This window comes from Osmerus eperlanus, chromosome 14, assembly GCF_963692335.1.
Source record: "Osmerus eperlanus chromosome 14, fOsmEpe2.1, whole genome shotgun sequence".
In the NCBI taxonomy this organism is placed as follows: Eukaryota; Metazoa; Chordata; class Actinopteri; order Osmeriformes; family Osmeridae; genus Osmerus; species Osmerus eperlanus.
In genome coordinates this window covers 13,796,657-13,819,346 of record NC_085031.1, presented here as the reverse complement: position 1 = coordinate 13,819,346, position 22,690 = coordinate 13,796,657, and the positions used below count along the sequence as shown (strand labels likewise).

The 22,690-nt window shown below is 47.2% G+C and overlaps 4 protein-coding genes across 6 annotated transcripts; 3 read left to right on the top strand and 1 right to left on the bottom strand.

The window, feature by feature from the left end:
• The first annotated feature begins 140 nt into the window (after window positions 1–140).
• LOC134033994 (folliculin-interacting protein 2-like) lies at window positions 141–6,480 on the top strand. Its single transcript, XM_062478289.1, has 17 exons — window positions 141–590; window positions 887–995; window positions 1,148–1,246; window positions 1,339–1,439; window positions 1,505–1,576; window positions 2,217–2,287; window positions 2,439–2,510; window positions 2,626–2,737; window positions 3,014–3,233; window positions 3,369–3,457; window positions 3,578–3,718; window positions 4,058–4,227; window positions 4,363–5,029; window positions 5,108–5,264; window positions 5,439–5,624; window positions 5,741–5,856; window positions 6,003–6,480. The coding sequence occupies exons 1-17, from the start codon at window positions 568–570 to the stop codon at window positions 6,079–6,081; spliced, it is 2,484 nt and encodes an 827-aa protein (XP_062334273.1). The 5' UTR covers window positions 141–567; the 3' UTR covers window positions 6,082–6,480.
• Window positions 6,481–6,489: 9 nt separating this feature from the next.
• pmm2 (phosphomannomutase 2) lies at window positions 6,490–8,569 on the bottom strand. Its single transcript, XM_062478296.1, has 8 exons — window positions 8,433–8,569; window positions 8,058–8,169; window positions 7,730–7,806; window positions 7,548–7,639; window positions 7,351–7,450; window positions 7,059–7,134; window positions 6,845–6,960; window positions 6,490–6,720 (listed from the first exon to the last, which is right to left on the bottom strand). Exons 1-8 carry the CDS (start codon window positions 8,505–8,507, stop codon window positions 6,616–6,618), a joined length of 753 nt encoding a protein of 250 aa, XP_062334280.1. The 5' UTR covers window positions 8,508–8,569; the 3' UTR covers window positions 6,490–6,615.
• LOC134034001 (dihydropteridine reductase-like) lies at window positions 8,469–12,074 on the top strand. 2 transcript variants are annotated; one of them, XM_062478297.1, is made up of 7 exons: window positions 8,469–8,727; window positions 9,673–9,765; window positions 9,924–10,020; window positions 10,169–10,309; window positions 11,274–11,382; window positions 11,615–11,698; window positions 11,770–12,074. In XM_062478297.1, exons 1-7 carry the CDS (start codon window positions 8,623–8,625, stop codon window positions 11,867–11,869), a joined length of 729 nt encoding a protein of 242 aa, XP_062334281.1. In that variant the 5' UTR covers window positions 8,469–8,622; the 3' UTR covers window positions 11,870–12,074. The 2 variants fall into 2 exon arrangements, with proteins under 2 accessions (XP_062334281.1, XP_062334282.1); XM_062478298.1 differs by lacking the exon at window positions 8,469–8,727 and adding an exon at window positions 9,008–9,244.
• A 1,669-nt stretch (window positions 12,075–13,743) lies between these two features.
• LOC134034211 (glycine receptor subunit beta-like) lies at window positions 13,744–21,820 on the top strand. Of its 2 annotated transcripts, XM_062478601.1 has the most exons (12): window positions 13,744–14,158; window positions 14,446–14,697; window positions 15,100–15,215; window positions 16,572–16,678; window positions 17,331–17,398; window positions 17,550–17,776; window positions 17,862–17,944; window positions 18,358–18,495; window positions 19,083–19,235; window positions 19,963–20,111; window positions 20,273–20,431; window positions 20,697–21,820. In XM_062478601.1, exons 2-12 carry the CDS (start codon window positions 14,695–14,697, stop codon window positions 21,000–21,002), a joined length of 1,509 nt encoding a protein of 502 aa, XP_062334585.1. In that variant the 5' UTR covers window positions 13,744–14,158; window positions 14,446–14,694; the 3' UTR covers window positions 21,003–21,820. The 2 variants fall into 2 exon arrangements, with proteins under 2 accessions (XP_062334585.1, XP_062334586.1); XM_062478602.1 differs by lacking the exon at window positions 14,446–14,697.
• The last annotated feature ends 870 nt before the right edge of the window (window positions 21,821–22,690 follow it).

The following is a 22,690-nucleotide window of genomic DNA, read 5'->3' as shown; positions in this document are numbered from 1 at the left end:
CTTTGATTCTGTGGTGGCACGCACCAGCATCCCCAGAACAACACACACAAACACACACACACAGCAGTGCCTGTGAGAGGATAAAGAGAGGGCTGTCAAGGGTGGGGGCATGGCGACTGTGTGTGTCTGTGTTTTTACCAATGGAACCCAGCCTTGCCCTGAGAGAAATGGCAAGACCTTGCTCGACACCTGGCAATCCTAGAAACAATTTGGGGGGACACAGATACTATAAACAGACACACCCCTGAAGATGGAAATACAGCGGTGAGAGTGTGTGTGTGTTGGAGGGGTGCTTCACTGAAAGTGTGTGTTTGTTTACAGTATGGGAAACAGACCACGCGGTGTATTTCCCTTGCCCTCCCCCTGATCTCTCTCACACACACACACACACATACACACACGCAACAGCAGTGTGCAGCCTCAGCCGCAGCCAGTCTCAGTCGGTCATCTGACAGTCTTGTGCTCCAGGATGTGTGTAGAGAGGGGGGGCAGGCTGGGGCAGTAGCCCGCTGAGGGGCCCTGAGACTGGGACACAAAACCTGGCAGCAGCCCCTGGCCTGGACCATCATGGAGACCAGCATGGAGAGCAGGTAGGCTGTATTTCTGTCTGCTGATTCCATGTTTACTGGAATATTCCTGCTTTCAACCATCCTCCCTTCTATTTTCCTAACCTCTCTTCCTCTCCTCCTTTCCCCCCCTCACCGCTTCTTGTCTCCTCTTCCTCTCCGTCTATCCTCCTCTCTCCCCTCCCATCTCCTCTCTCCTCTTGTCTTTCCTCACCTGTCTTCTCTCCTCCTCTCCTCCTCCTGTCCTCTCGCTTTCCTCTCCTCCTGTCCTCCTCTCGCTCTCCTCTCCTCCTGTCCTCTTATCTCCTCCTCTCCTCCAGCTGGGTATCGGGGGATTTGGATCTGAGTCAGATCAGGCTGCTGCTGTTTCAGGACTGTGAGCGTCGAGGCAGACAGGTCCTGTTCGACTCCTCCACCATCAAGAAACAGGTGAGTGTGTGTTTGTGCATCTGTGCATGTGTGTGTGTGCATTACTAAAGCCTTTGTCACATGTTGTAATCCTGTGGTCTCATGATGCTGCAGCATAAAGAGGCCAAAGCAGGTCAGAGTTTAAAACTGTGTGTGTGTGTGTGTGTGTGGAGGCTGGTGGAGAGGAAGCAGAGTCTCCCACACGTTGCCAGAAGAGTCCTGGAATAAGCACCCAGAGTCACAAACAAAGAGAGCCCTCACCCAGTTACCAGGTACACACACACACAAACACGCACACATTTGAATAGATCCACACCGCTTTGAGAAACGGTGATAGCAGTGGGTGTGTGTGTGTGTGTTCTAGTACACCCGACCATCGTCAGATGTCAACATGTTTGGGGAGATGATGTTTGGATCAGTTGCCATGAGTTACAAGGGCTCTACGCTCAAGATCCATCACATAAGGTGAGAAACAGTTGCTCCTGTTACCATGGTGAGTTGTGTGGTGACATCACTGTCTGTCCCAACAGATCTCCTCCTCAGCTGATGGTCAGTAAAGTTTTCTCTGCTCGAGTTGGCAGCTCCATGGGAAGCACAAACACGTAAGAAAAATATATCTGTCAATCATTTTGATCAGTTACTAATATAAATGTATCTGTCAATCATTTTGATCAGTTACTAATATAAATGTATCTGTCAATCATTTTGATCAGTTACTAATATAAATGTATCTGTCAATCATTTTGATCAGTTACTAATATAAATGTATCTGTCAATCATTTTGATCAGTTACTAATATAAATGTATCTGTCAATCATTTTGATCAGTTACTAATATAAATGTATCTGTCAATCATTTTGATCAGTTACTAATATAAATGTATCTGTCAATCATTTTGATCAGTTACTAATATAAATGTATCTGTCAATCATTTTGATCAGTTACTAATATAAATGTATCTGTCAATCATTTTGATCAGTTACTAATATAAATGTATCTGTCAATAATTTTGTTCAGTTACTAATATAAATGTATCTCTCAAACATTTTTATCAGTTACTAATATAAATGTATCTCTTCTGACAGTGTGTGTGTGGAGGTGGGGGGGGGGGGGGGGGCGCATATCTTCTAAAAGTGTATGTCCTCAAATAGTGTGTGTGTCCGGGTATGTGTGTGTCTTCCAACAGTGTGAATGTCCAGGTGTGTGTGAGTGTCTTTTAACAGTGTGTGTGTGTGTGTCTAGGTTACATGATAGTTTTGAATTTGCCTCCCAAGACTGTCCTGGCCACAGCATCAGCAGCAGTGGTAGTATAGGTACTGTATGGACCACAGGCACACACAGACACACACACAATGGCAGTGCAATAACAGATTTGGCCACACAGGATTTTTGCTTTTGATACTGCATGTAGTATAATAGAGGGTATGGTATAAGGTATAAAATGTGAGTGTGTGTGTGTGCCAGCCCACAGCACTCCAGTGGACATGCCTGGACGAGTGTTCTGTGAAGATGGAGACAGTGGCATAGCTCGCTCAGGTACCCCCTCCTACACTGTTGTCAAGGTTACTGTCACCATAGTTACAGCGAAGTGCACCTTTGTCACAGTCACCCATAATGAACCCCTTAACCTTAAACCTTTCTTGACTCTCAGCATCACTGGCCACACCCTTGGCCTCGCCAGGCTCCACCCCTTCCTCCAGCTCATCCTATCAGAGACGCCTACAACGCAGCTTCAACACCAGCCTGGAGTACCATACTCCTCGGTAACGGAATGCGTTCTGTCACACAGCAGTGCACAGGCTGCAGTACGATGTCGTTTGTTGTAGTGTAGTTCACAACGTACTTTGTGGCATTACGGTTCACAATGTAGTTTGTTGCAGTGTTGTTCTCAGTTTAGTTTGTTGCAGTGTAGTTCACTGTGTAGTTTGTTGCACTGTAATTTACAGTGTTGTTGAGGTGTTGTTCACAGTGTGGTTAATACTGTACGTGCAGCTGGAGAAAGGGCACTGGTTGACCTATCCCCTGTGTACCAGGAGCAGTGAGGAGAGGTTCAGCCAATCAGACGAGAGCTGCAGCTCTGGTCCTGTCATGGCACGGAGGAGGAAGATTGCTCTGAGCATCATCATCACTCTGCCAGAAGACACGCAGTCCTCGCCGACTGGAATACAGGACGACACACACTCCTTCATCGACTTCTTCTTCTCCCACTTCCCCCTCATTGAGGCTCACCTGAACAAACTCAAGATGGCAGTTGAGAGGGTGTGTAACACTGTGGTTGTGTGTGTTTAAATTTGCTGTTCAATATATACGCTGCGTGTTAGATGTGTGCTTTGTGCTCTCTTCTGTTTTCTACTCTGCTTATATGTATGTTTGTTTGTGTGTGTGTGTGTCCAGGCCATGTTGCTGTGTCGCCAAGTGAATGATTCGACCCAGAGGCAGCAGCTGTACGTCAGCCGGGTCATGGACGCGCTGGCAGAGTTCAGGTCAGAGGGCATCGTCATGGTAATCACAGGTTCTGATGGTCTGCAGGGTCAGATGTTACAGCAATAGATTCAGAGCATTAATGTGTTTGTGTGTGTGTGTGTGTGTGTGTGTGTGTGTAGGACAGCACTCTGGAACCTCTTCATGGCCCCGAGAATCTTGGAGCCAGTGTGGTTGACCATGGTATCCCAGAATGCTGAGCGAGACCGTCTTTGTCAGCGCTTTCTGCAGGAGCTGAGTGCACTGATGGACACCCGGAGCAAGTGAGACTATGCTATGCTATGCTATGCTATGCTATGCTATGCTATGCTATGCTATTGTATATAAGGCTGGTAAGATTAGCCCTTAACTATGTACCATATCACTGTAGTACTACTATGGCCTGTATTACTGTTGAAGTATAATAATATAGTATTATTGTGGACTATAATACATAATAACCAAAGTTATTTAATACCACATTGTCTAATAACACACCATAACAACAATATATACATTTGTTCTGTTATGTTCTAATTACACACTGTTGCAAAAGCATGAGCCTAGCATGAGCCTATGTCACAACTTGTGTGTGTGTGATTGTGTGTTTATGTGTTTGTCAGTTTCCTCTCGTCTCTCCTCACGGCCGTACTGACTCATCACCTGGCTTGGGTCCCAACGGTAACCCCCAGCAACCAGCCACCAATCACAGGCCTTTGTGAGAAACACACCAGCCAATCAGTGCACATGCTGGGCAAGTCCCACCCCTACAACCCCCTGTGGGCTCAGCTTGGTGAGATTTCATCCTTAAACTCTGACCCCCCCCCCGAACTACACCTAAACCTTGTGTGTGTATATGTGTGTGTGTGTACCGGAGGTGACTTGTTCAAAAGAGAGGGCAGTCCTAACAGTGTGTGTGTGTGTTCAGGTGACCTGTATGGAGCTCTGGGCAGTCCCCTGCGTGTGTGTCGGACGGTGGTCTTAGGCAGGAGGAGGGATCAGGTCCAGCGCCTCCTCTACGTCCTCTCCTACTTCATACGTTGCTCTCCCCTGGAGGAACACACTCCTACGCACACTCCTCAACCCCACCCCTCACCTCACGTACCCCCCCCACACACAGACACTCCTCACGCACAACCCTCACCTCACACACACCCCACGGATACTCCTCAAACCCACCCCTCACACATCCTTCACACGCAACCACACCCTGCTCACACACACCCCTTACACACTCCTCAAACACACACCTCACACACAAACTCTCCTCATACACACCCATCACACACACAGGAGAGGGTAGACAGGGGTAGGGGGGATTTGCCCACCTGGGAGTTGGAGAGTATGGGTCTGGAAGGAGGAGGAGTAGGCGGAGGAGAGGGGGAGGAGGGAGACAGAATAAGGGTTGGAGAGGATGGGGGAGGAGGAGCAGAGGGAAGAGCCAAAGGAAGAGAGGAAGACGAGGGAGGAGAAGTTGTCAGAAAGGGGGAAGGAGAGGAGGTGGGAGAGGATCAATCCAGTGAGGATGACAACATCGGCTGTTTGTTCTCAAGACAACCGAACACAGCACCAGAGCTGGAGCTGCCCTTGCCCAGGTAACAGTAACAGCTGCATTCACACAAGAAAACACAATGTGTGTGTTGCCTTCTTACACACCTGTGTGTGTGTATTAGGTTTGAGGCGGTGCATGGGGTGTGTGTGAGTGACCTGGGTCGTTCGTTGCTGGGAGAGTTCAGCCCTGACTACCTGGCAGACTTTGCTCTCCATGGCACCATGGCTCACCAGCACCTGCTGCAAAGCATCATGGGAGATTTGGAGCATGCCGTCTTGGTGAGTGACATCATCACTTGGCCCCACCTCCCAACTTCTGTTTTTTCTTTCAATCTTCTCCTTCCCTCTTCTCACTCTGTAGAATGTCAGTGTTCCCGGTATACAAATGTATGTTTGAATGGAAGCGTAAAACAGTGTTTAACAGGTTTATAACAGGTCTGTTGTTGTGTGTAGTACCCCGTGCTTGACGAACCCATGGCTGAGGCGGTGTGTGTGCTGGCGGACGTGGAGCGTGTGTGTGTCCAGGTGGCCAGCAGTCAGAGGAGGGGCCTGGGGCCCGAGGTGGCCCCCTCCTCTCTAGTCTCCACCCTGCTGCTCTCCACCACACACCTGTTCAAGCTGGGGCTGGGGCCACAATATGTAAGAACACACATCTGTAAACGCTAAGACTGGGGCCACCAAGGCAATGTAAGCACACGCTAGTGTAGTCGTACAAGCTGTGCACACACACAGTGTTTAATGTGTGTGTTCTGCAGTGTGTGAGACACCTGGAGGACTGTCTCCAGGAGCTGTACCTGAGAAGCAGACTGCTGGCAGTCTACCTGAGAGATCACACCCGCTGCAGTACCAAAGACCTGGCTACACACTTGGGGTAGGCACACACACACACACACACACACTGCAGTACCAAAGGCCTGGCTATAACCGTGGGGTAGGCACACACACACACACACACACTGCAGTACAAATAATGAATACAGAGGATGTATAAATGATGGATTTTGTGTGTTCTCGCAGGATTGAGTGTGAGGACGTTGCTCTGCTAGCTGCTGTGGCCGGAACACACACTCCCTGTGAGACCCAGGCCTTCCTGTAGAGCAGGAGGGCCCTCTCCCTGTGAGACCCAGGCCTTCATGTAGAGGAGAAGAAGAGGAGAAAGAGGAGTGCACTCCCCATGTGTGGTCCAGGCTCTACTATGGAGGAGGAAGAGAAGAGATAGAAGAAGAAGAGAGGAAAAGAAGAGGATGTTCTGCAGTACTGCATGTCTAGTGCAGCTCCAACTCTGAGACTGACGTTCTGTTACAGACTGGGGGGAGAAGCTATCAACTGCAGGCATGGTGTGTGTGTGTGTGTGTGTGTGTGTGTGTGTGTGTGTGTGTGTGTGTGTGTGTGTGTGTGTGTGTGTGTGTGTGTATGTGTGTATGTGTGTATATGTGAGAGACAGTGTGTGTGACAGAGAGATTGTGTGTGTATGTGACAGAGAGACATTAAAGCGAATTGGACGTTGAATGGTTCAGTTCTTTATTCAGAAACAGCTGATTTACATCCTGGTGATTATATACAGGTGTGATGATGTCATGGCTCACGGTTCACTCATCCCTCCCTGACCCTGACCCCTTTCCTCCTCCTCTCAGGAAAAGAACAGTTGCTCACAGATGCGTTGTGTGTCCTCCGGACTGCTCACTTCATGGCCGATGGTTCGAGGGTCTGCATAAATCTCGTAGTCATTTCCCCCCTAACACACACACACACACATAAAGCAGTTATAGCATGACTTGTGTTACAGTGGAACACAGCAAGGAGCAGTTACAGGCCAATAGATACCGGTAGAAGCCAGTCTGGCATTAGGTGTTACTCACAGGGTTGGTTTTGTCTCCAAAGAAGTGTATGGTGGAGTATCCATCACTGTCGAGCAGGCCCAGACAGTAGCGCTTGTCCCAGCCCTCAGGAAACACATCAAAGCTGATCTGACCCCCTTCACACACACAGGAAGGCAGGAGAGGGTGCATGTCAGTGTTAGGTTCAGGGGTCAGATCTGAAGAGAAAGGCCAGGCCTTGGGTCAAAGGTCATACCTATAGAGAATGCCAGGCCTTTGCCTTTGAACTCTTCTCGCAGCACTGAGACAAACTTGTCTCGGATTCGTTCTTTCTGTAAAAAAGAAAAAAGAAGGTGCTGGAATGTGTGATGACTGTCCTGCAGTGCTATCTAGTGGACTGAAACATCAACAGCAGCTTGTTTTACAGAGTGAGAAAAAGCTAGAGACAGGAAGAGAGAGAGAAACCAGAAGAGGAGGGAGGCAGACAGAGAGAGAGGCAGAGGTATAAAGACAGAGGGGTACAGAAAGAGGTAAGAAGAGAGGCTGACCTTGTCCAGTTCGTAGAATTCTATCCTCTCCTCCTGAGAGCAGCTCCGACCAACAGGACACACATTCAGCATTCCGTTACGGAACTCAATAAACGTTCCCCTGGGACAGAGGACCAGTCAGTCGTGTGTGTGTACCTCTTCCAGGGCATCTTGATCATGTGGGTGAGGCAGAAGTGCGTATGTGTGCGTGGGTGTACCTTTTTCTGGGCAACTTGATCTTGGCCATGTAGTTGAGGCAGAAGTTGATGAAGTCTTGAAGAAGTTCCTCCCCCATGTGCGCCTGAATGCTCTAAACAGACCAATCACAGACCAGGGATCTGAGATAAGGAAGTGGACATGGGACATGGTTGGCAAACTAGCCAATAAGAGACAGTCTTACCTGCACTGCCAGAAGTTGTCCATTCTTATAGGCCACAAGTCCATTCTCAGCAAACACATAATCCGCCTTCTGTACAACTGGACACAAATACACACAAGGTACAGGCACAGTAGACCTTCAGTAGATTCCCCTAGCTGACACCAGATCCTGGCAGTTTTTTTTAATAGGGATTTCTATCTGTCTGTATGGTTTATGTCTGTCTGTCTGTCTGTCTGTCTGTCTGTCTGTCTGTCTGTCTGTCTGTCTGTGTGACACTCTCATACATAAAGGCTGTAGAAAGGTCATCCTGGCCTATACAAGGGATCAGTTACACCAGTCACACGCTCACCGTCCTCCCCTAGTTGCTCCCGGATCTTGTCGAGGTCGGAGCCCCCCACCACACCGACACGTACGCGCCCCCGAAGGCGCTGAAGGAATTCGTACATCTTCGGTGTCACGCGCTGGGACCAGACAGAAACAGAGTCAAATCACACAAGTCTCTGAGTCTGCGCTATAACACAGTGTATCGGAAGTCGGCTAGCTGGCACCCAACTTCAACAGGAATATTAGCTCTTCTGCTCCAGTGGCCGTATTGACGAGGCTTGTCCAAGCCAACGAGTAATGCTGCTTAGTAAAGTAATTAATTAAAAATAATTAATTAGATTATGTTTACATTCTAGCCTAATGATTGTCTGTCTCTTTTTCTCTTATCAGTCTTACTTACCTGGCGTGCAGCGGTGAGCGTACCGTCTACATCGAAAAGGCACAGCGTCTTTGTGTCAGCGGCACTTTCACTCATTTTCTTTAAAACAGCCGGCTCCAAGAGCTCTGGATCTGATATTCCACAGTGCTGTACCTGGATTGTGTGCGGAAGACGTGTTGTCTGCAACGTCACCTCGGTTGTGTACAGGGAAATGATTTTTGGATTCCTATCCAATCAGAGTGGCAGTACGATATATCTTCGATTCATACTCCAACCGGCGGAGATTCCGCAACAGGGACAGAAATCCTGTATTGGGGTATGTCTAAAGGGTGAATTAAATCGATGTTGTGTTTTTCTGAGGTTAGCTGCGATCTACGCTAGTATGACAGACGAAAGCCGTTCAGACTGTCTTAAAAATAAATCATCGTTGTTGATCATTTAAATGCAGTTCATGTGGGCCAGACGCCAGTTTAGCTATACCACGCAAACACGACAGCACAACACTGGCGTAGTTGCCGCCCATCTTAACGGGCTGCGCTGGGATATGAACTAAGGAACACCACAAAGCAACGCCCACTGTAACTATTGGTCTGAAGCAGATTTCGGACTAGCATTAAAGACTTCCGGTTAAACCCCAGAATGAGTGAACATTGTGCAATTTGTATGTGAGGCTAGTTTAATCACCGTACAGCGGTGTCCTTAAAGTAAACAGGTAGCGAGGGTAGAGTGCAGGACTCATCGAGAGTATGGCTGAAGCACGCAAAGTCATTGTGTACGGCGGAAAAGGCGCCCTGGGGTCTGCATGCGTGCAGTACTTCAAATCTAAGAGCTGGGTGGGTGTGTAGCTGGCTTGTAATCTAATTTAAATCTAGTTGGACAGCCCGTAGATAGTTATGTAGCTTAATTAACTAGAACTTTCTGCAACCCTGTCTAAGTTGCAATTGATAAGTAGCCCACAGTAAATCTCTATGCTGTACTAGTTACGGCTAAATGCTACCAACGGCGAGATGTCTTCTGAACTGAACCGGTGTTGTACCGAAATCGGTGACCTATCAAAAACTGTGTCGCTGTTTTAATCGCTTGCCATAAGGGTCCGCAAATGTTCGAGCCATAACCCTAACATTAGCAAGCCATTAAAACAGCGACCCCTGGCCCTGGTCAGTTTTGGATAGGTCACCACCTATTTCGGTACCACACGTGTTCAGTTCAGAAGACAACTCACGGCGTTGACAATTATCTTTAATTATATTTTCGTTGACAGTGGGTCGCAAGCGTTGATATCGGTGCCAACGAGGACGCGAACGCCAACGTACTGGTTACAGTTAACGACTCCTTCACCGGACAGGCGGACCAGGTGAGTCGGTGTGTGTTTGAGAGACATGTATACCAATACCAATGTTGAAAATCTATTTAGTCCATTAATACGAAATGACAATGACTCAGACCACCAATAACTTGCATGTACCAGAACTGGTAAGTTGATACTGATTATGGATGTGTTTCATTGCATAGGTGACGGCAGATGTGTCTTCGTTACTAGGGGAACAGAAGGTGGATGCCATTCTGTGTGTGGCAGGAGGCTGGGCAGGAGGAAGCGCCAAGGCAAAAGGTAAGAGGTCAACTTGCAGACCCCATCTCCTTCCCTCTCTTAATGAAGACTTCACATTATTTCTCAGTAACCCGCTCTCTCCCTCTCTCTCTGCCTCCCCCCACTCTTCTCTACACTTCTCTTCTTCCTTCTCACTTCATCCTTCCAGCTCTCTTTAAGAACAGTGACTTGATGTGGAAACAGAGTGTGTGGACCTCAACCATTTCCAGTCACCTAGCAACCAAACACCTGAAGGAGGGAGGGCTGCTCACTTTGGCGGGGGCCAAGGCTGGTTTGACTGGATCCCCAGGTACACACCCACTCAAACCCAGTTACACACACATATATACCCAGGCACACACACAAACCCCTAATGTTCAGTGTGACTACAGGACTAAGGAATCTTGGAAAGGAATCTTACATTTACATTAATGCATTTAGCAGACGCTTTTATCCAAAGCGACTTCCCAGAGACAGTTTTACAAAAGTGCATAGGTCACTGATCATGACAACGAGATAGCCCCAAACATTGCGGGTAGCCAAACATGAAGCATACATGGTGAAACCAAATAAGTCCAAAGGGAAGAACAATAAGAGCATGTAGTTAGACAAGTTACAATTACATTTACATTTAGTCATTTAGCAGACGCTCTTATCCAGAGCGACTTACAGTAAGTACAGGGACATTCCCCCGAGGCAAGTAGGGTGAAGTGCCGTGCCCAAGGACACAACGTCAGTTGGCAACCTTCGGATTACTAGCCCGACTCCCTCACCGCTCAGCCACCTGACTCCCCTGACAATTAAACAGCAAGAACCTCAAAAGTGCAAGAGTGTACCTGTGGACACTCACTACCACAGTAATGCCACTACAGTACTATTACTACTCCAGTACAGAATTACTGCTACAGTAATGGTATATTCCTACAGGACTACGGCACAGTACCACAGTATTACTCTTACAGTAATGGTATATTCCTACAGGACTACGGCACAGTACCACAGTATTACTCTTACAGTAATGGTATATTCCTACAGGACTACGGCACAGTACCACAGTATTACTCTTACAGTAATGGTATATTCCTACAGGACTACTGCACAGTACCGCAGTATTACTCTTACAGTAATGGTAATGTATTGCTACAGTATTCCATTCTGTAACAGTAATACTACTACAGTACTATAGTATTGCTGTTACTGTAATAATGTATTACTACACAGTACTTCTACAGTAAGATAGTACTGTTGCAGCACTACCATTGCTGTGTCTCCAGGTATGCTGGGTTATGGCATGGCGAAGGCAGCAGTCCACCAGCTGTGTCAGTCTCTAGCAGGAGCCAACAGTGGTCTGCCTCCTGGAGCAACTGCTGTCGCTATACTGCCGTGAGTCTGTCTGTGTCTGTCTGTGTGTGTGTGTCTGTCTGTCTCTCTGTCTGTCAGTGTCTGACTGTCTCTTTCTCTATCCATGTCTCGGTCTCTCTGCCTGCTTGTCTCTCTGGTTGTTGTCTGTCTGTCTGTCTGTCTTTTTCTGCATGTTTGTCTCAGATTCCATCAAATCATACACACTCATGACAGACTAGAAAGCATCTAATTGACAAATCCTGCTCCTCCACAGTGTCACATTGGACACGCCCATGAACAGGAAGTTTATGCCAGAGGGTGACACCACTTCCTGGACGCCGTTGGAATACGTGGCTGAGTAAGTGACCTAACCTGTGTGTGTGTGTGTGTGTGGGTGTGTGTTAGTGATGACTGTGCTCTGTCTTTCAGACTGTTCTACAACTGGACGAGTGGAGAGAACCGTCCTGCGTCCGGTACACTGGTGGAGCTGGTGACATCACAGGGCCAGACACAGGCCACGCCCGTATAGACACAGGCCACGCCCCCCTGGGAAGTAATTGTCCAAATTGCCAACTCAAAATCTGCCTGTGTCTCAGGTCCCATTCTAACTGAGCAGAACCTTAACACATCCCACTAGAGCCCCTGTAAACAAGCAGTGCACGTTTTAAGGTGTGTGTGTACACAATCTGTCCCCTGTGTAAGGTGCCTCCAGCTGCTATAAACCCTAAAACTGATGTGGTTATCCTGTCATTTCTGTGTCGGCTGAGTCTGCTCCTCTGCTGTGTGTCTCATCTGTACAGCTGGGTCTCTTCCATTGTTTCTCTGCAATGTCTTTACTCTGGATCTGTTGTGGTTATACTGTGTAGTCTTGTTGTATACACTGTCTAAACCAGTGGTTGCACCACTCACTGGATTTATAACTATTGAGGCCTAACACTTATTTCATTCATTTATGATAATGTTTATTTTTTTCGGGTTTTTTTCTCATAGTTCAATTTTTGACCGTTTGAATCTTCTGAATGACGTTTGTCGTTACCTTGGATCTTCAGTCTGGGACAAGACTGCTGACATCAGCCATGTTTGTGCGCCTTCGTGTGGTTGATAGTGGTATTATAAGTAATACGTGTGCGAATTAATTTGAGAGCCATGAAGTCAAATAAGAACTGGGATACAGAAGTCTCGTGTGATTTAAGCTTCTACCAAAGATGTCCAAGCTGGTGTCGCTCTGACTTTAACAAGGTGGGAACGTGAGGATCTTTGTACATAAAATTGAGCAACGAAAGTTTTGCAAGCATATAATGGTAGTTCTACACAGTATCTATGGGCTTACTCCTATATGTAAAAACGGATGGTCAGCGGTTCACTACTAGCACTGTATTGTGCCAGTATGAGCGCCTCCATGCCTTCGACGTTGTCCATGGTCCTGCTTCACGCAGGACACGTTGCCGGAGAATTCTGCACTCACAAGCCGAGATCGTGGGTGTCCTATGTGCTCCACTGTCGGTATGGACTTTAATTGGAGGCTGGAGCGCAGTGGGCCATGTTGAATTATCATCATGTAGCCTACCGCGCGGACTGCCGCATGAACAGCGCGCTGTGACGAGAAGCAGCTATCATACATAATAACCGGATACCGTTAGCTCGCGAGCATGAGGAACCTGCTCTGGAGAAACTGGAGATATTGTGTTGGAATGTAACCCACAAACACGGCGTGTCCTCAGACTGGTTTAAAACTAGGCCTATAGTTATACAGGATTAGGATATTTGATTGTCGAAGGATTAGGCTATATCATAGTTCCCCCCCCCCTCCCTGTTTTTTACCCCAGGCTGTCTCTCTCCCTCCAACAACATTCTCAACCTCCCGTTTCTTTTTCCAATTCAACTCAACCCTCTCTATCCCTTTCTCTCTCTAACTCAACCAATCAATCCCTGTCTGTCACTCCGCCCGCACGCCCGCGCCCCCACCACCTTTCTGACATGTGTGGCTGACATGGTTTACACTCGGATTTGGCTGATTTGACCAGATTCAAAAATCAATACTGATGCGCACGTATGAGGAAACGAATGGTTGATACCGGCGTTGTCCGTCTCCCCCCGTTTCCCAGTACGGCACACAGCATAGGCTGTGTCAAACCTTCCGAAAACGCTCTGTCCGCCTGTTGGAGTGTGAGAGAGAGAGAGAGAGAGAGAGAGAGAGAGAGAGAGAGAGAGAGAGAGAGAGAGAGAGAGAGAGAGAGAGAGAGAGAGAGAGAGAGAGAGAGAGAGAGAGAGAGAGAGAGAGAGAGAGAGAGAGAGAGAGAGAGAGAGAGAGAGAGAGAGAGAGAGAGAGAGAGAGAGAGAGAGAGAGAGAGAGAGAGAGAGAGAGAGAGAGAGAGAGAGAGAGAGAGAGAGAGAGAGAGAGAGAGAGAGAGAGAGAGAGAGAGAGAGAGCAGGGCACAGAGAGACTCACAGTAACCTTCAAGGCACCCCCGGCGAAGAGATGAAGGGATATTAAAGTGTTGGATGGGGGAGGCTGCGCGTGCCACACTGACTTTTATACCGTGCTCGCGCTTCGACGTGATGCTGACGGTAGTTTTCCCAAGACTGCGCATGTAAAAGAGCAGGTGCACACGCGCGCGCGCACACATGCACACATTCTCCCTCTCGCTCTGCTCTCTCTCGCTCATATTATTCCCCCTCCTCTCCGCGCACGCATGCGGGCGGGCGCTGAGGAGAACTTCAGGACAGGACACGCGAGGAGACTGGCGTAAGGGCAGCGTGACAGTGCTGTAATGTGTATTTACCGGATCTTCTGAAATATTTCATCCCGCGCAGGAGGGTAAGACCAGCATATTTCCTTCCATTTTGCATTTTAGTGTAGGAAGAAGCCGTGTCCTGCAGCTCAATGCAGGCGCTGTGTGATTGCGTATTCTGAGAATTTTAAGTGATCAACAGAGTTATTGGAGTTGATTATGTAGCCTTATTGCCTCCGTAGTTGGATACTGTTGATGGTAGCTATGGCCCTACGCCATTCAGTGAATGCGTTTCCCTGCATAGCCGCAGTATTGTCATCTCCCCCCTCCTCTCTCCCCCTCCCACGACGGGACGGCCTCTCTCCTGGGTTAGTGACACCCCAGTTGATTAACGAGCTCGTGCGGCGGGTACGAAGTTGCGTGCGGTTCGCCGTTCCCGCCGACACTGGATAGGATGTAGAGGTGCAGGCTCCCGCGAGGAGAAGTAGGGAAGGCGACCGAGGGGGACTGCACGTGTCAGCAGGAAAGTGAGGAGAACCGTGGATGAGTTATCCACCGGAGGGGTTGGTTAACCTACATACCGGGACAGCTTTCTGACCGCTGCCGTGCGGTCTGCTTTGTCATGGTAATGACCACTCTGCAACAGTCTTGTTAGACACTCTTTAGCCTGTGAACAGCCCACAGAATTCCGAGTTTTAAGTGCATATTGATACTCACATGAACTGGGAAGGGTTCTAAACAACAGGGTTGTAACGAAGGCAAGTTGCATCCAGATAATATAAAAAAATATTCAACTAACTGTAACTGTGTGTGTGTGTCTGTGTGCACGTGGGCATGTTTACATGTGTCTGTTTGTGTCGGTTTCTTTCATGCATGTGTGTGTGCATGTGTCTGTATGTGTGGGTGTCTTCGTATGTGTGTGAATGTGTGTGTGCGTGTGCATGTGTGTGGGATTGTGTGCATATGCATGAGTGTGTGCATGCCTGTGTGTGTGTGTGTGTGTCGGCGTTTGTGTGTGTGTGTCCAGGAAGAGAGCATGGCTCAGACGGGATGGCGGCTCCTGCTGCTGCTGCTGCTCTGGTTCGACCTGACAGGAGCCAAGGGGGTCAAAGGCAAGAAAGGCCAGAAAGTCATCTGTCCATCGTAAGTGACATTGCTAAACTACATCTAATTAAACTATGCACCACACTAGCATCAGCTAGTTGAACTACACTCCACACTAGCATCAGCTAGTTGAACTACACTCCACACTAACATCAGCTAGTTAAACTATCGCTCCACACTAACATCAGCTAGTTGAACTACGCACCACTAACATCAGCTAGTTAAACTATCGCTCCACACTAACATCAGCTAGTTGAACTACACTCCACACTAACATCAGCTAGTTAAACTATCGCTCCACACTAACATCAGCAATTTGAACTACGCACCACTATAAAATCAGCTAGTTGAACTATGCACCACTAACATCAGCTAGTTGAACTACGCACCACTAACATCAGATAGTTAAACTATCGCTCCACACTAACATCAGGTAGTTAAACTCCACTCCACACTAACATCAGCTAGTTAAACTATCGCTCCACACTAACATCAGCTAGTTGAACTACGCACCACTAACATCAGATAGTTAAACTATCGCTCCACACTAACATCAGCTAGTTGAACTACGCACCACTAACATCAGATAGTTAAACTATCGCTCCACACTAACATCAGCTAGTTGAACTATGCACCACTAACATCAGCTAGTTGAACTACGCACCACTAACATCAGATAGTTAAACTATCGCTCCACACTAACATCAGGTAGTTAAACTCCACTCCACACTAACATCAGCTAGTTAAACTATCGCTCCACACTAACATCAGCTAGTTGAACTACGCACCACTAACATCAGATAGTTAAACTATCGCTCCACACTAACATCAGCTAGTTGAACTATGCACCACTAACATCAGCTAGTTGAACTACGCACCACTAACATCAGATAGTTAAACTATCGCTCCACACTAACATCAGCTAGTTGAACTATGCACCACTAACATCAGCTAGTTGAACTACGCACCACTAACATCAGATAGTTAAACTATCGCTCCACACTAACATCAGCTAGTTAAACTATCGCTCCACACTAACATCAGGTAGTTTACATTTACATTTAGTCATTTAGCAGACGCTCTTATCCAGAGCGACTTACAGTAAGTACAGGGACATTCCCCGAGGCAAGTAGGGTGAAGTGCCTTGCCCAAGGACACAACGTCAGTTTGCATGACCGGGAATCGAACTGGCAACCTTCGGATTACTAGCCCGATTCCCTCACCGCTTAGCCACCTGACTGCGCTGTTAAACTGCGCTCCACTAAGATCACCAGCTTGAAAACCTAGGTCCACAAAAACGATAATAAACCAAGCTGTAAACTTACTCCAACTATTAAACTCCAGTCCTGAATGGTATGGTCAGGGTCCCCATGGTAACATTGTGTTGTTGTACAGGGAATTGTCGGCAGAGGAACTGGCCCAGGTTCCTGCCAACTCCACCAGCAACATCCTGAACCGTCTTATGGTCAGCTATGACCCCCGCATCCGACCCAACTTCAAAGGTTGGTCACCTTAGTTAGGGCTTGTACCCTGAGAGAGTATCTAACCTAATCCTGCGGCAGAGGGTGTATAGTTTAGCCAGAGTGAATTAATTAACACATCCACGTCCGAAGAAGTACAATTCAACGCAAAGCTTTATGGATTTTTGTTGTTTGTTTAAAATGGGATTTATTTCCTGTGGCTGGCTGTGTGTGTGTTGGGGGGGGGGGGGGGTGGGGGGAGTAGAGGACAGGAGGAATGTTTGTGGTTGATTAGATGTCTGAGAGGGCTGGAGGCCATGACCATATGCTGTTCAGTGAAGAACGAGTCAAGCGGAATGTCACATGACCTGATCTCAGAAGCTTTTTAGATGTCTGATGGTCCAAAATGGACATAGAAACTTGACCACCTTAAAACCATAACCACTCACAACTACAACCCCTGGAGCCACTAGAACTACAGCTCCTGATCCCACTAGAACTACAACCCCACGAGAGACTAAAACTACAACCCCTGGAGCCACTAGAACTAGATCCCCTAGATCTACAACTACTACCACAAAAAATACTGTGTGTCAATTTACGAGTATGTTTTTGAGTAAGAATAAAAAATTATGTATTTCAGCACAAATTATTATGAGTGTGTAATATGAGAATATGTATGTTTGCATTGTAGGAATACCAGTTGAAGACAAAGTGAACATTTTCATCAACAGTTTTGGTTCTATCCAGGAGACCACCATGGTGAGTCACTATCATGAACACTAACCTCCACCATCACTAAAATACGCATTCAGAATCCTTAACTTCAACATTGTTGTTGAACATTACCGGTATTTGTCTTTTTGTCAACTGTGATTGACTGTTTCTACCTGGTTTTGATTGCTGTCTCCAGGACTACCGGGTGAATATTTTCCTCCGCCAGCGCTGGAACGACCCTCGCCTCCGCCTGCCGGCCGACTTCAAGAGTGAGGCGTTGACGGTGGATCCCAAAATGTTCCAGTGTCTTTGGAAGCCCGATCTGTTCTTCGCCAACGAGAAGAATGCCAACTTCCACGACGTCACGCAAGACAACATACTGCTATTCATCTTCCGCAACGGAGACGTGCTGATCAGCATGAGGCAAGGGCACACACTACCACACACACACACCTCACACATTTTTCCTTTGCTTATGTAATGTGTTCGCTGCTGTCTTGTGTTCCAGGCTGTCAGTGACGCTGTCCTGCCCCCTGGACCTCACCTTGTTCCCCATGGACACCCAATTCTGCAAAATGCAGCTGGAGAGCTGTAAGATCCCTCACCCACCTACTCCCTAACTCACACTCACTAACTCACCCGTTAAGCCACTAATTTACTCACTGACTCACTCACATACTTACTAACTCATCCACTAACCCACTTACTCACACAGCCCCTCACTGACTCACACAGCCCCTCACTGACTCACACAGCCCCTCACTGACTCACACAGCCCCTCACTAACTCACACAGCCCCTCACTGACTCACACAGCCCCTCACTAACTCACACAGCCCCTCACTAACTCACACAGCCCCTCACTGACTCACACAGCCCCTCACTGACTCACACAGCCCCTCACTAACTCACACAGCCCCTCACTGACTCACACAGCCCCTCACTAACTCACACATCCTGCCCCCCTTCCCCTATCACTGACATGGTTGTATCTGTGTTTTCCAGTTGGTTACACTACCAGCGACCTAGTGTTCATGTGGCAGTCAGACCCAGTTCAGATGGATGAGATTGCTCTGCCGCAATTCGACATCAAACAGGAAGACATCGAATACGGCAACTGCACCAAATTCTACCCCGGCACAGGTTATACACTGTGGTGAAGTTGATGTTGAGATGCAGAATGTGGTAATATTGAGGTTGTAGATGCAGAATGTAATCCCAGAAAAGTTTAGATCAGTTTCACTTACAGAATGTGGTTATAGTGAGGTTGGAATCCAGAATGTGGTCTATTGAGCCTGAGTTGCAAAAAGTGTTTGTACTGAGGTTGGGATGCAGTCTGGGATGCAGAGAGGTTGAGGTGATGTCTAATGTATGAGTCAGTGAAATGGGGACAAGGGAATCTGTTTGCCACACATCTCTGAACCCGGCCCTCCGCTCTTATGTAACTCTTCTTTCATGTAAATCTGTTACGCAAGACCTTTGTATGGATGAATTAATCTATAAGTGGATGAGCACCTTGATGACTGAATATCAGTTGATGGGAAGATAATGTATGCATGTATGTCTGCCCTGTGTGTGTCTGACGTGTGTGTGTGGAGATCTGATTTATGTGTGTGTACTGCTGTGTGTTTTTCTAACCTGTATATGTGTGTGTGTGAGCCATGTGTGTACCTGATCTGTGTGTGACCCGTGTGTGTGTGTATCTTATCTGTGTGTGTGTGTGTGTACAGGCTACTACACATGTGTGGAGGTGATCTTCATGCTGCGGAGGCAGGTGGGGTTCTACCTGATGGGCGTGTACGCGCCCACGCTTCTCATTGTGGTCCTGTCATGGCTCTCCTTCTGGATCAACCCCGATGCCAGCGCTGCCAGGGTGCCCCTAGGTACGGCCATCACCCCCTGACCCTTCATACCGACCCCTGACCCCTCCCCAGATGGGTGTCAGATGTCCCATCTCTCCTTCCGTCACTGTCATACGGATCCACCTCCTCACATCATTCCCCTAACATTCGTCTGTCCGTCCATCCATCCGTCTTCCATTGATCCAGGTAAGTTTGCTGACATAATCACCCCCTGCTGTCTTTCTCTCAACTGTCCCTCCATCAGCAGTCTCTCTCTCTATCCCTCCTGTACCTCTGTATTTGCTCTCTCTCTCTATCTACTTCTTACTCCCCCGCCTATTTCCCTGCCATTTCTCTCCCCAGGAATCCTCTTGGTTTCCTTCCTTCTCTCACCCCTCTCTCTCTCTCTCTCTCTCTCTCTCTCTCTCTCTCTCTCTCTCTCTCTCTCTCTCTCTCTCTCTCTCTCTCTCTCTCTCTCTCTCTCTCTCTCTCTCTCTCACACCTTCTCTCACCCCCCTCCATTGTCTCTCGCCCTCTTTCACCTCTCTTTCCTGTCTTTCTCTCACCCTCTCACCCCTATCCCATCTCTCTTTCTCACCGTCTTTCACCCCTCTCTCCTGTCTCTCTATTTCTCTCGCAGCCTCTCTCACCCCGCTCTCCTATCTCTCACCCTTTCTCATCCCTCTCCCCTGAATCTCTCATTCTGTCTACCTCCTCTCCCCTATTGCTCTCTCACCCTCTCTCCCCCTTCTCCCCCGTCTCTCCCCAGGGATCCTGTCAGTGCTATCTCTGTCCTCAGAGTCCATGTCTTTGGCCTCGGAGCTTCCAAAGGTCTCCTACGTTAAAGCCATAGACGTCTGGCTCATCACCTGCCTGCTTTTTGGCTTCTCCTCACTAGTGGAGTATGCTGTAGTGCAGGTCAGACACTCTGTCTCTCTCTCTCTCTCTCTCACACACACACACACGTCCTCGCGCAAACATACACAGACAGATATCCTCATTCAAACATCACACACACAAATGTCACACAGATGGTTTGAGTGTGTCTGAAAGTAAGTGTGTGTGTGTGTGTTTGTCAGGTGATGTTGAACAGTCCAAAACGCATTGAGGAGGAGAAGGCCAAGATGGCGACCAAGGAGAAAGCCCTGAGAGAGAAGGAGGGCAAAAAGACGCCCTCCAAGACCCCCAACACAGTCAACGGCACGGGAGGAACTCCCATCCATGTCAGCACTCTGCAGGCAAGTGTGTCTGTGAGTGTGTGTCAGTGATGGGTGTGACAGGTTCTAAGATGTGAAGGGGATAATTGCTGAGCGTAATTCAGCCTCCCCCGTCTTAGAGAAAGAGCTGGCTTCAAAACATCACTTTCAATAAGGGCAGTATATTTCATCACTGATCGCTTTCTCTGTCTCTCGGTGTCTGTCTGTCTGTCTGTCTGTCACCCTCTCTTTTGGTGTGTGTTGTCTCCCTGTCTCTCCTTTTGTGTTTGTGTGTGTGTGTGTCCAGGTTGTGGAGACCAGGTGTAAGAAGGTGTGTACATCTAAGTCAGATCTGCGCTCCAGTGACTTCAGCATCGTAGGCTCTCTCCCCAGGGACTTTGAGCTGTCCAACTTCGACTGCTACGGCAAGCCCATCGAGGTCAGCGGCGCGCTCAAATCACAGGCCAAGAACAACAAGAAGCCAGCGGCCCCCAAGCCTGTCATCCCTGCTGCAGCCAAACGCATCGACCTGTATGCACGAGCTCTGTTCCCCTTCACATTTCTGTTCTTCAACGTAATTTACTGGTTTGTGTACCTGTACTCTGGCCCCTAAGTGCAAAATCATTCAGAGGGTGATACAAGCATGACATTTTCCATGTGGTTCACCTTTAGGCTACTTAATAGGAAATTCAAGTTAGCCAGACAAAACTTGAATATGGCTGCCATTTTACAAGATGGACACCGAATGATGGCTAGTTGAAGCAATTCTCAACATATAATAAAAGGAAAAACATTTAAAAACTCCTTACTTCAATTCCTACATAGGGTCAATTCCTATGTTTTGAAACATGGAGATTATATTTTTGCACCATCCGTGTTTTGTAGGATGGAATAATTCATAATTTTTGGAAGGTTCAGTACATTTTATGTCTTAGTGGCCTAATAGAAAGCATTCTTTTGAAACATTTGATTTTGTATAGTTAAACATCAGTATACAGCTTTGATGTACCTCCTCAAAGTTGCTTCCGTACCTTCACCTTCATCTAACCAGACAGGGACATTTTTTCCAATCACACTGTATCCATCCTGATCTGTACTACATACATTGGTGGACATTTAATATCTTCCCTTTCCTCCAGTTGACAAAGACAGCACTTGTTTCAATCTATTTTCCCCTTGGACAAAGATTCTCAAATGTCAGCCATATTCAAGAAAAAAAATTATATACAATTAAAGGCAGATGGTTTAACCTTTTACCATCTTAATTGTAAACACTTTCTTGTATGGTTATTTTTATATCAACTAACCCCTTGATGAGTTCCTGTGCGATATTTGGTGCTTGTATCACAAAGTGAACGACTTCGCCAAACTTTGTACTTAGCTGCCCCACTACTGTGAGGGGTGGGGGGAAGGGGGAGTAGAGAAACTGGGGATGTGGAAAATGTGTGTGGCGGTGATGGTGGTGGTGGTGGGGGGGGGGGGGTTATTGTGGCATGAGCTGTGATTAACATTAAGATGTATCTGTCCATGCCTAAAATGCTTTGATATAAATATGCAATGATACACAGCATACAGTATATGTTTGATATAACACATGTTAATATGCTTTGATATAAGTTTGATAAAACGCCATATAAAGATGCTATTATATAAGTTTGATAAAATGCTAATCAATTATGCTCAAATATGTTTGATAAACTGCTAAAACATTGTGATGGTTTAAGTTTGATAAAATGTAAGCATAAAGATGCTGTGATATAAGTTTGATACAACCCAATTTGGCCATAAGTTTAAAAGGCCATGAACAGATGCTATGATATAAGTTTGATAAAATGCAATTTCATCTTAAGTCAAGAGAACATCATGCTGATAAAGAAACAATACTGTAAATTGTGATTCTAAGATATTATAAGATATTATGGTTTAATGAAGCAACATACCTGCTTCTATAAGATCTATTAAAATGTAATCAGATGTTATTGGACCTTTGTATGTCAGTGTGTGCGTACGTGTTGACTATCCCACAATGCCATCTAGTGGACTAAAACATAACAGGTCTAAAGTCATCAGGTTAATCTCATCTCCCCAGAGAGAGATAAGAGGAAAGGAAGGAGAGATGCCTTACTCTAACCTGAAGGGAGAAAGGGGAGCTGAAGTAAAAGACAGGAACTTGTAGAAAGAAAAAAGAAAAAGATTCTGCAGTTCAGAGTGAGACAGGCTTATGGTTCCATTTTAGAGAGTGAGACAGGTTAAAGGTTCCAGTCTAGAGGTGGGACAGGATTACAATTCAATTTTAGAGAG

Coding starts and splice junctions, on each gene's coding strand:
- LOC134033994 (XM_062478289.1), top strand. CDS start 568: ATGGAGACCAGCATGGAGAGCAG. Junction 3,719..4,057: donor CTGATGGACACCCGGAGCAA/GTGAGACTATGC, acceptor TGTGTTTGTCAG/TTTCCTCTCGTCTCTCCTCA. Junction 5,857..6,002: donor GACCTGGCTACACACTTGGG/GTAGGCACACAC, acceptor GTGTTCTCGCAG/GATTGAGTGTGAGGACGTTG.
- pmm2 (XM_062478296.1), bottom strand. CDS start 8,507: ATGAGTGAAAGTGCCGCTGACACAAAGACGCTGTGCCTTTTCGATGTA. Junction 7,640..7,729: donor GACAACTTCTGGCAGTGCAG/GTAAGACTGTCT, acceptor TGGTCTGTTTAG/AGCATTCAGGCGCACATGGG. Junction 6,721..6,844: donor TTGGAGACAAAACCAACCCT/GTGAGTAACACC, acceptor TGTGTGTGTTAG/GGGGGAAATGACTACGAGAT.
- LOC134034001 (XM_062478297.1), top strand. CDS start 8,623: ATGATTTTTGGATTCCTATCCAATCAGAGTGGCAGTACGATATATCTT. Junction 8,728..9,672: donor GACAGAAATCCTGTATTGGG/GTATGTCTAAAG, acceptor TTTCGTTGACAG/TGGGTCGCAAGCGTTGATAT. Junction 10,310..11,273: donor TGGTTTGACTGGATCCCCAG/GTACACACCCAC, acceptor CTGTGTCTCCAG/GTATGCTGGGTTATGGCATG.
- LOC134034211 (XM_062478601.1), top strand. Junction 15,216..16,571: donor CAGAAAGTCATCTGTCCATC/GTAAGTGACATT, acceptor GTTGTTGTACAG/GGAATTGTCGGCAGAGGAAC. Junction 16,679..17,330: donor CATCCGACCCAACTTCAAAG/GTTGGTCACCTT, acceptor TTTGCATTGTAG/GAATACCAGTTGAAGACAAA.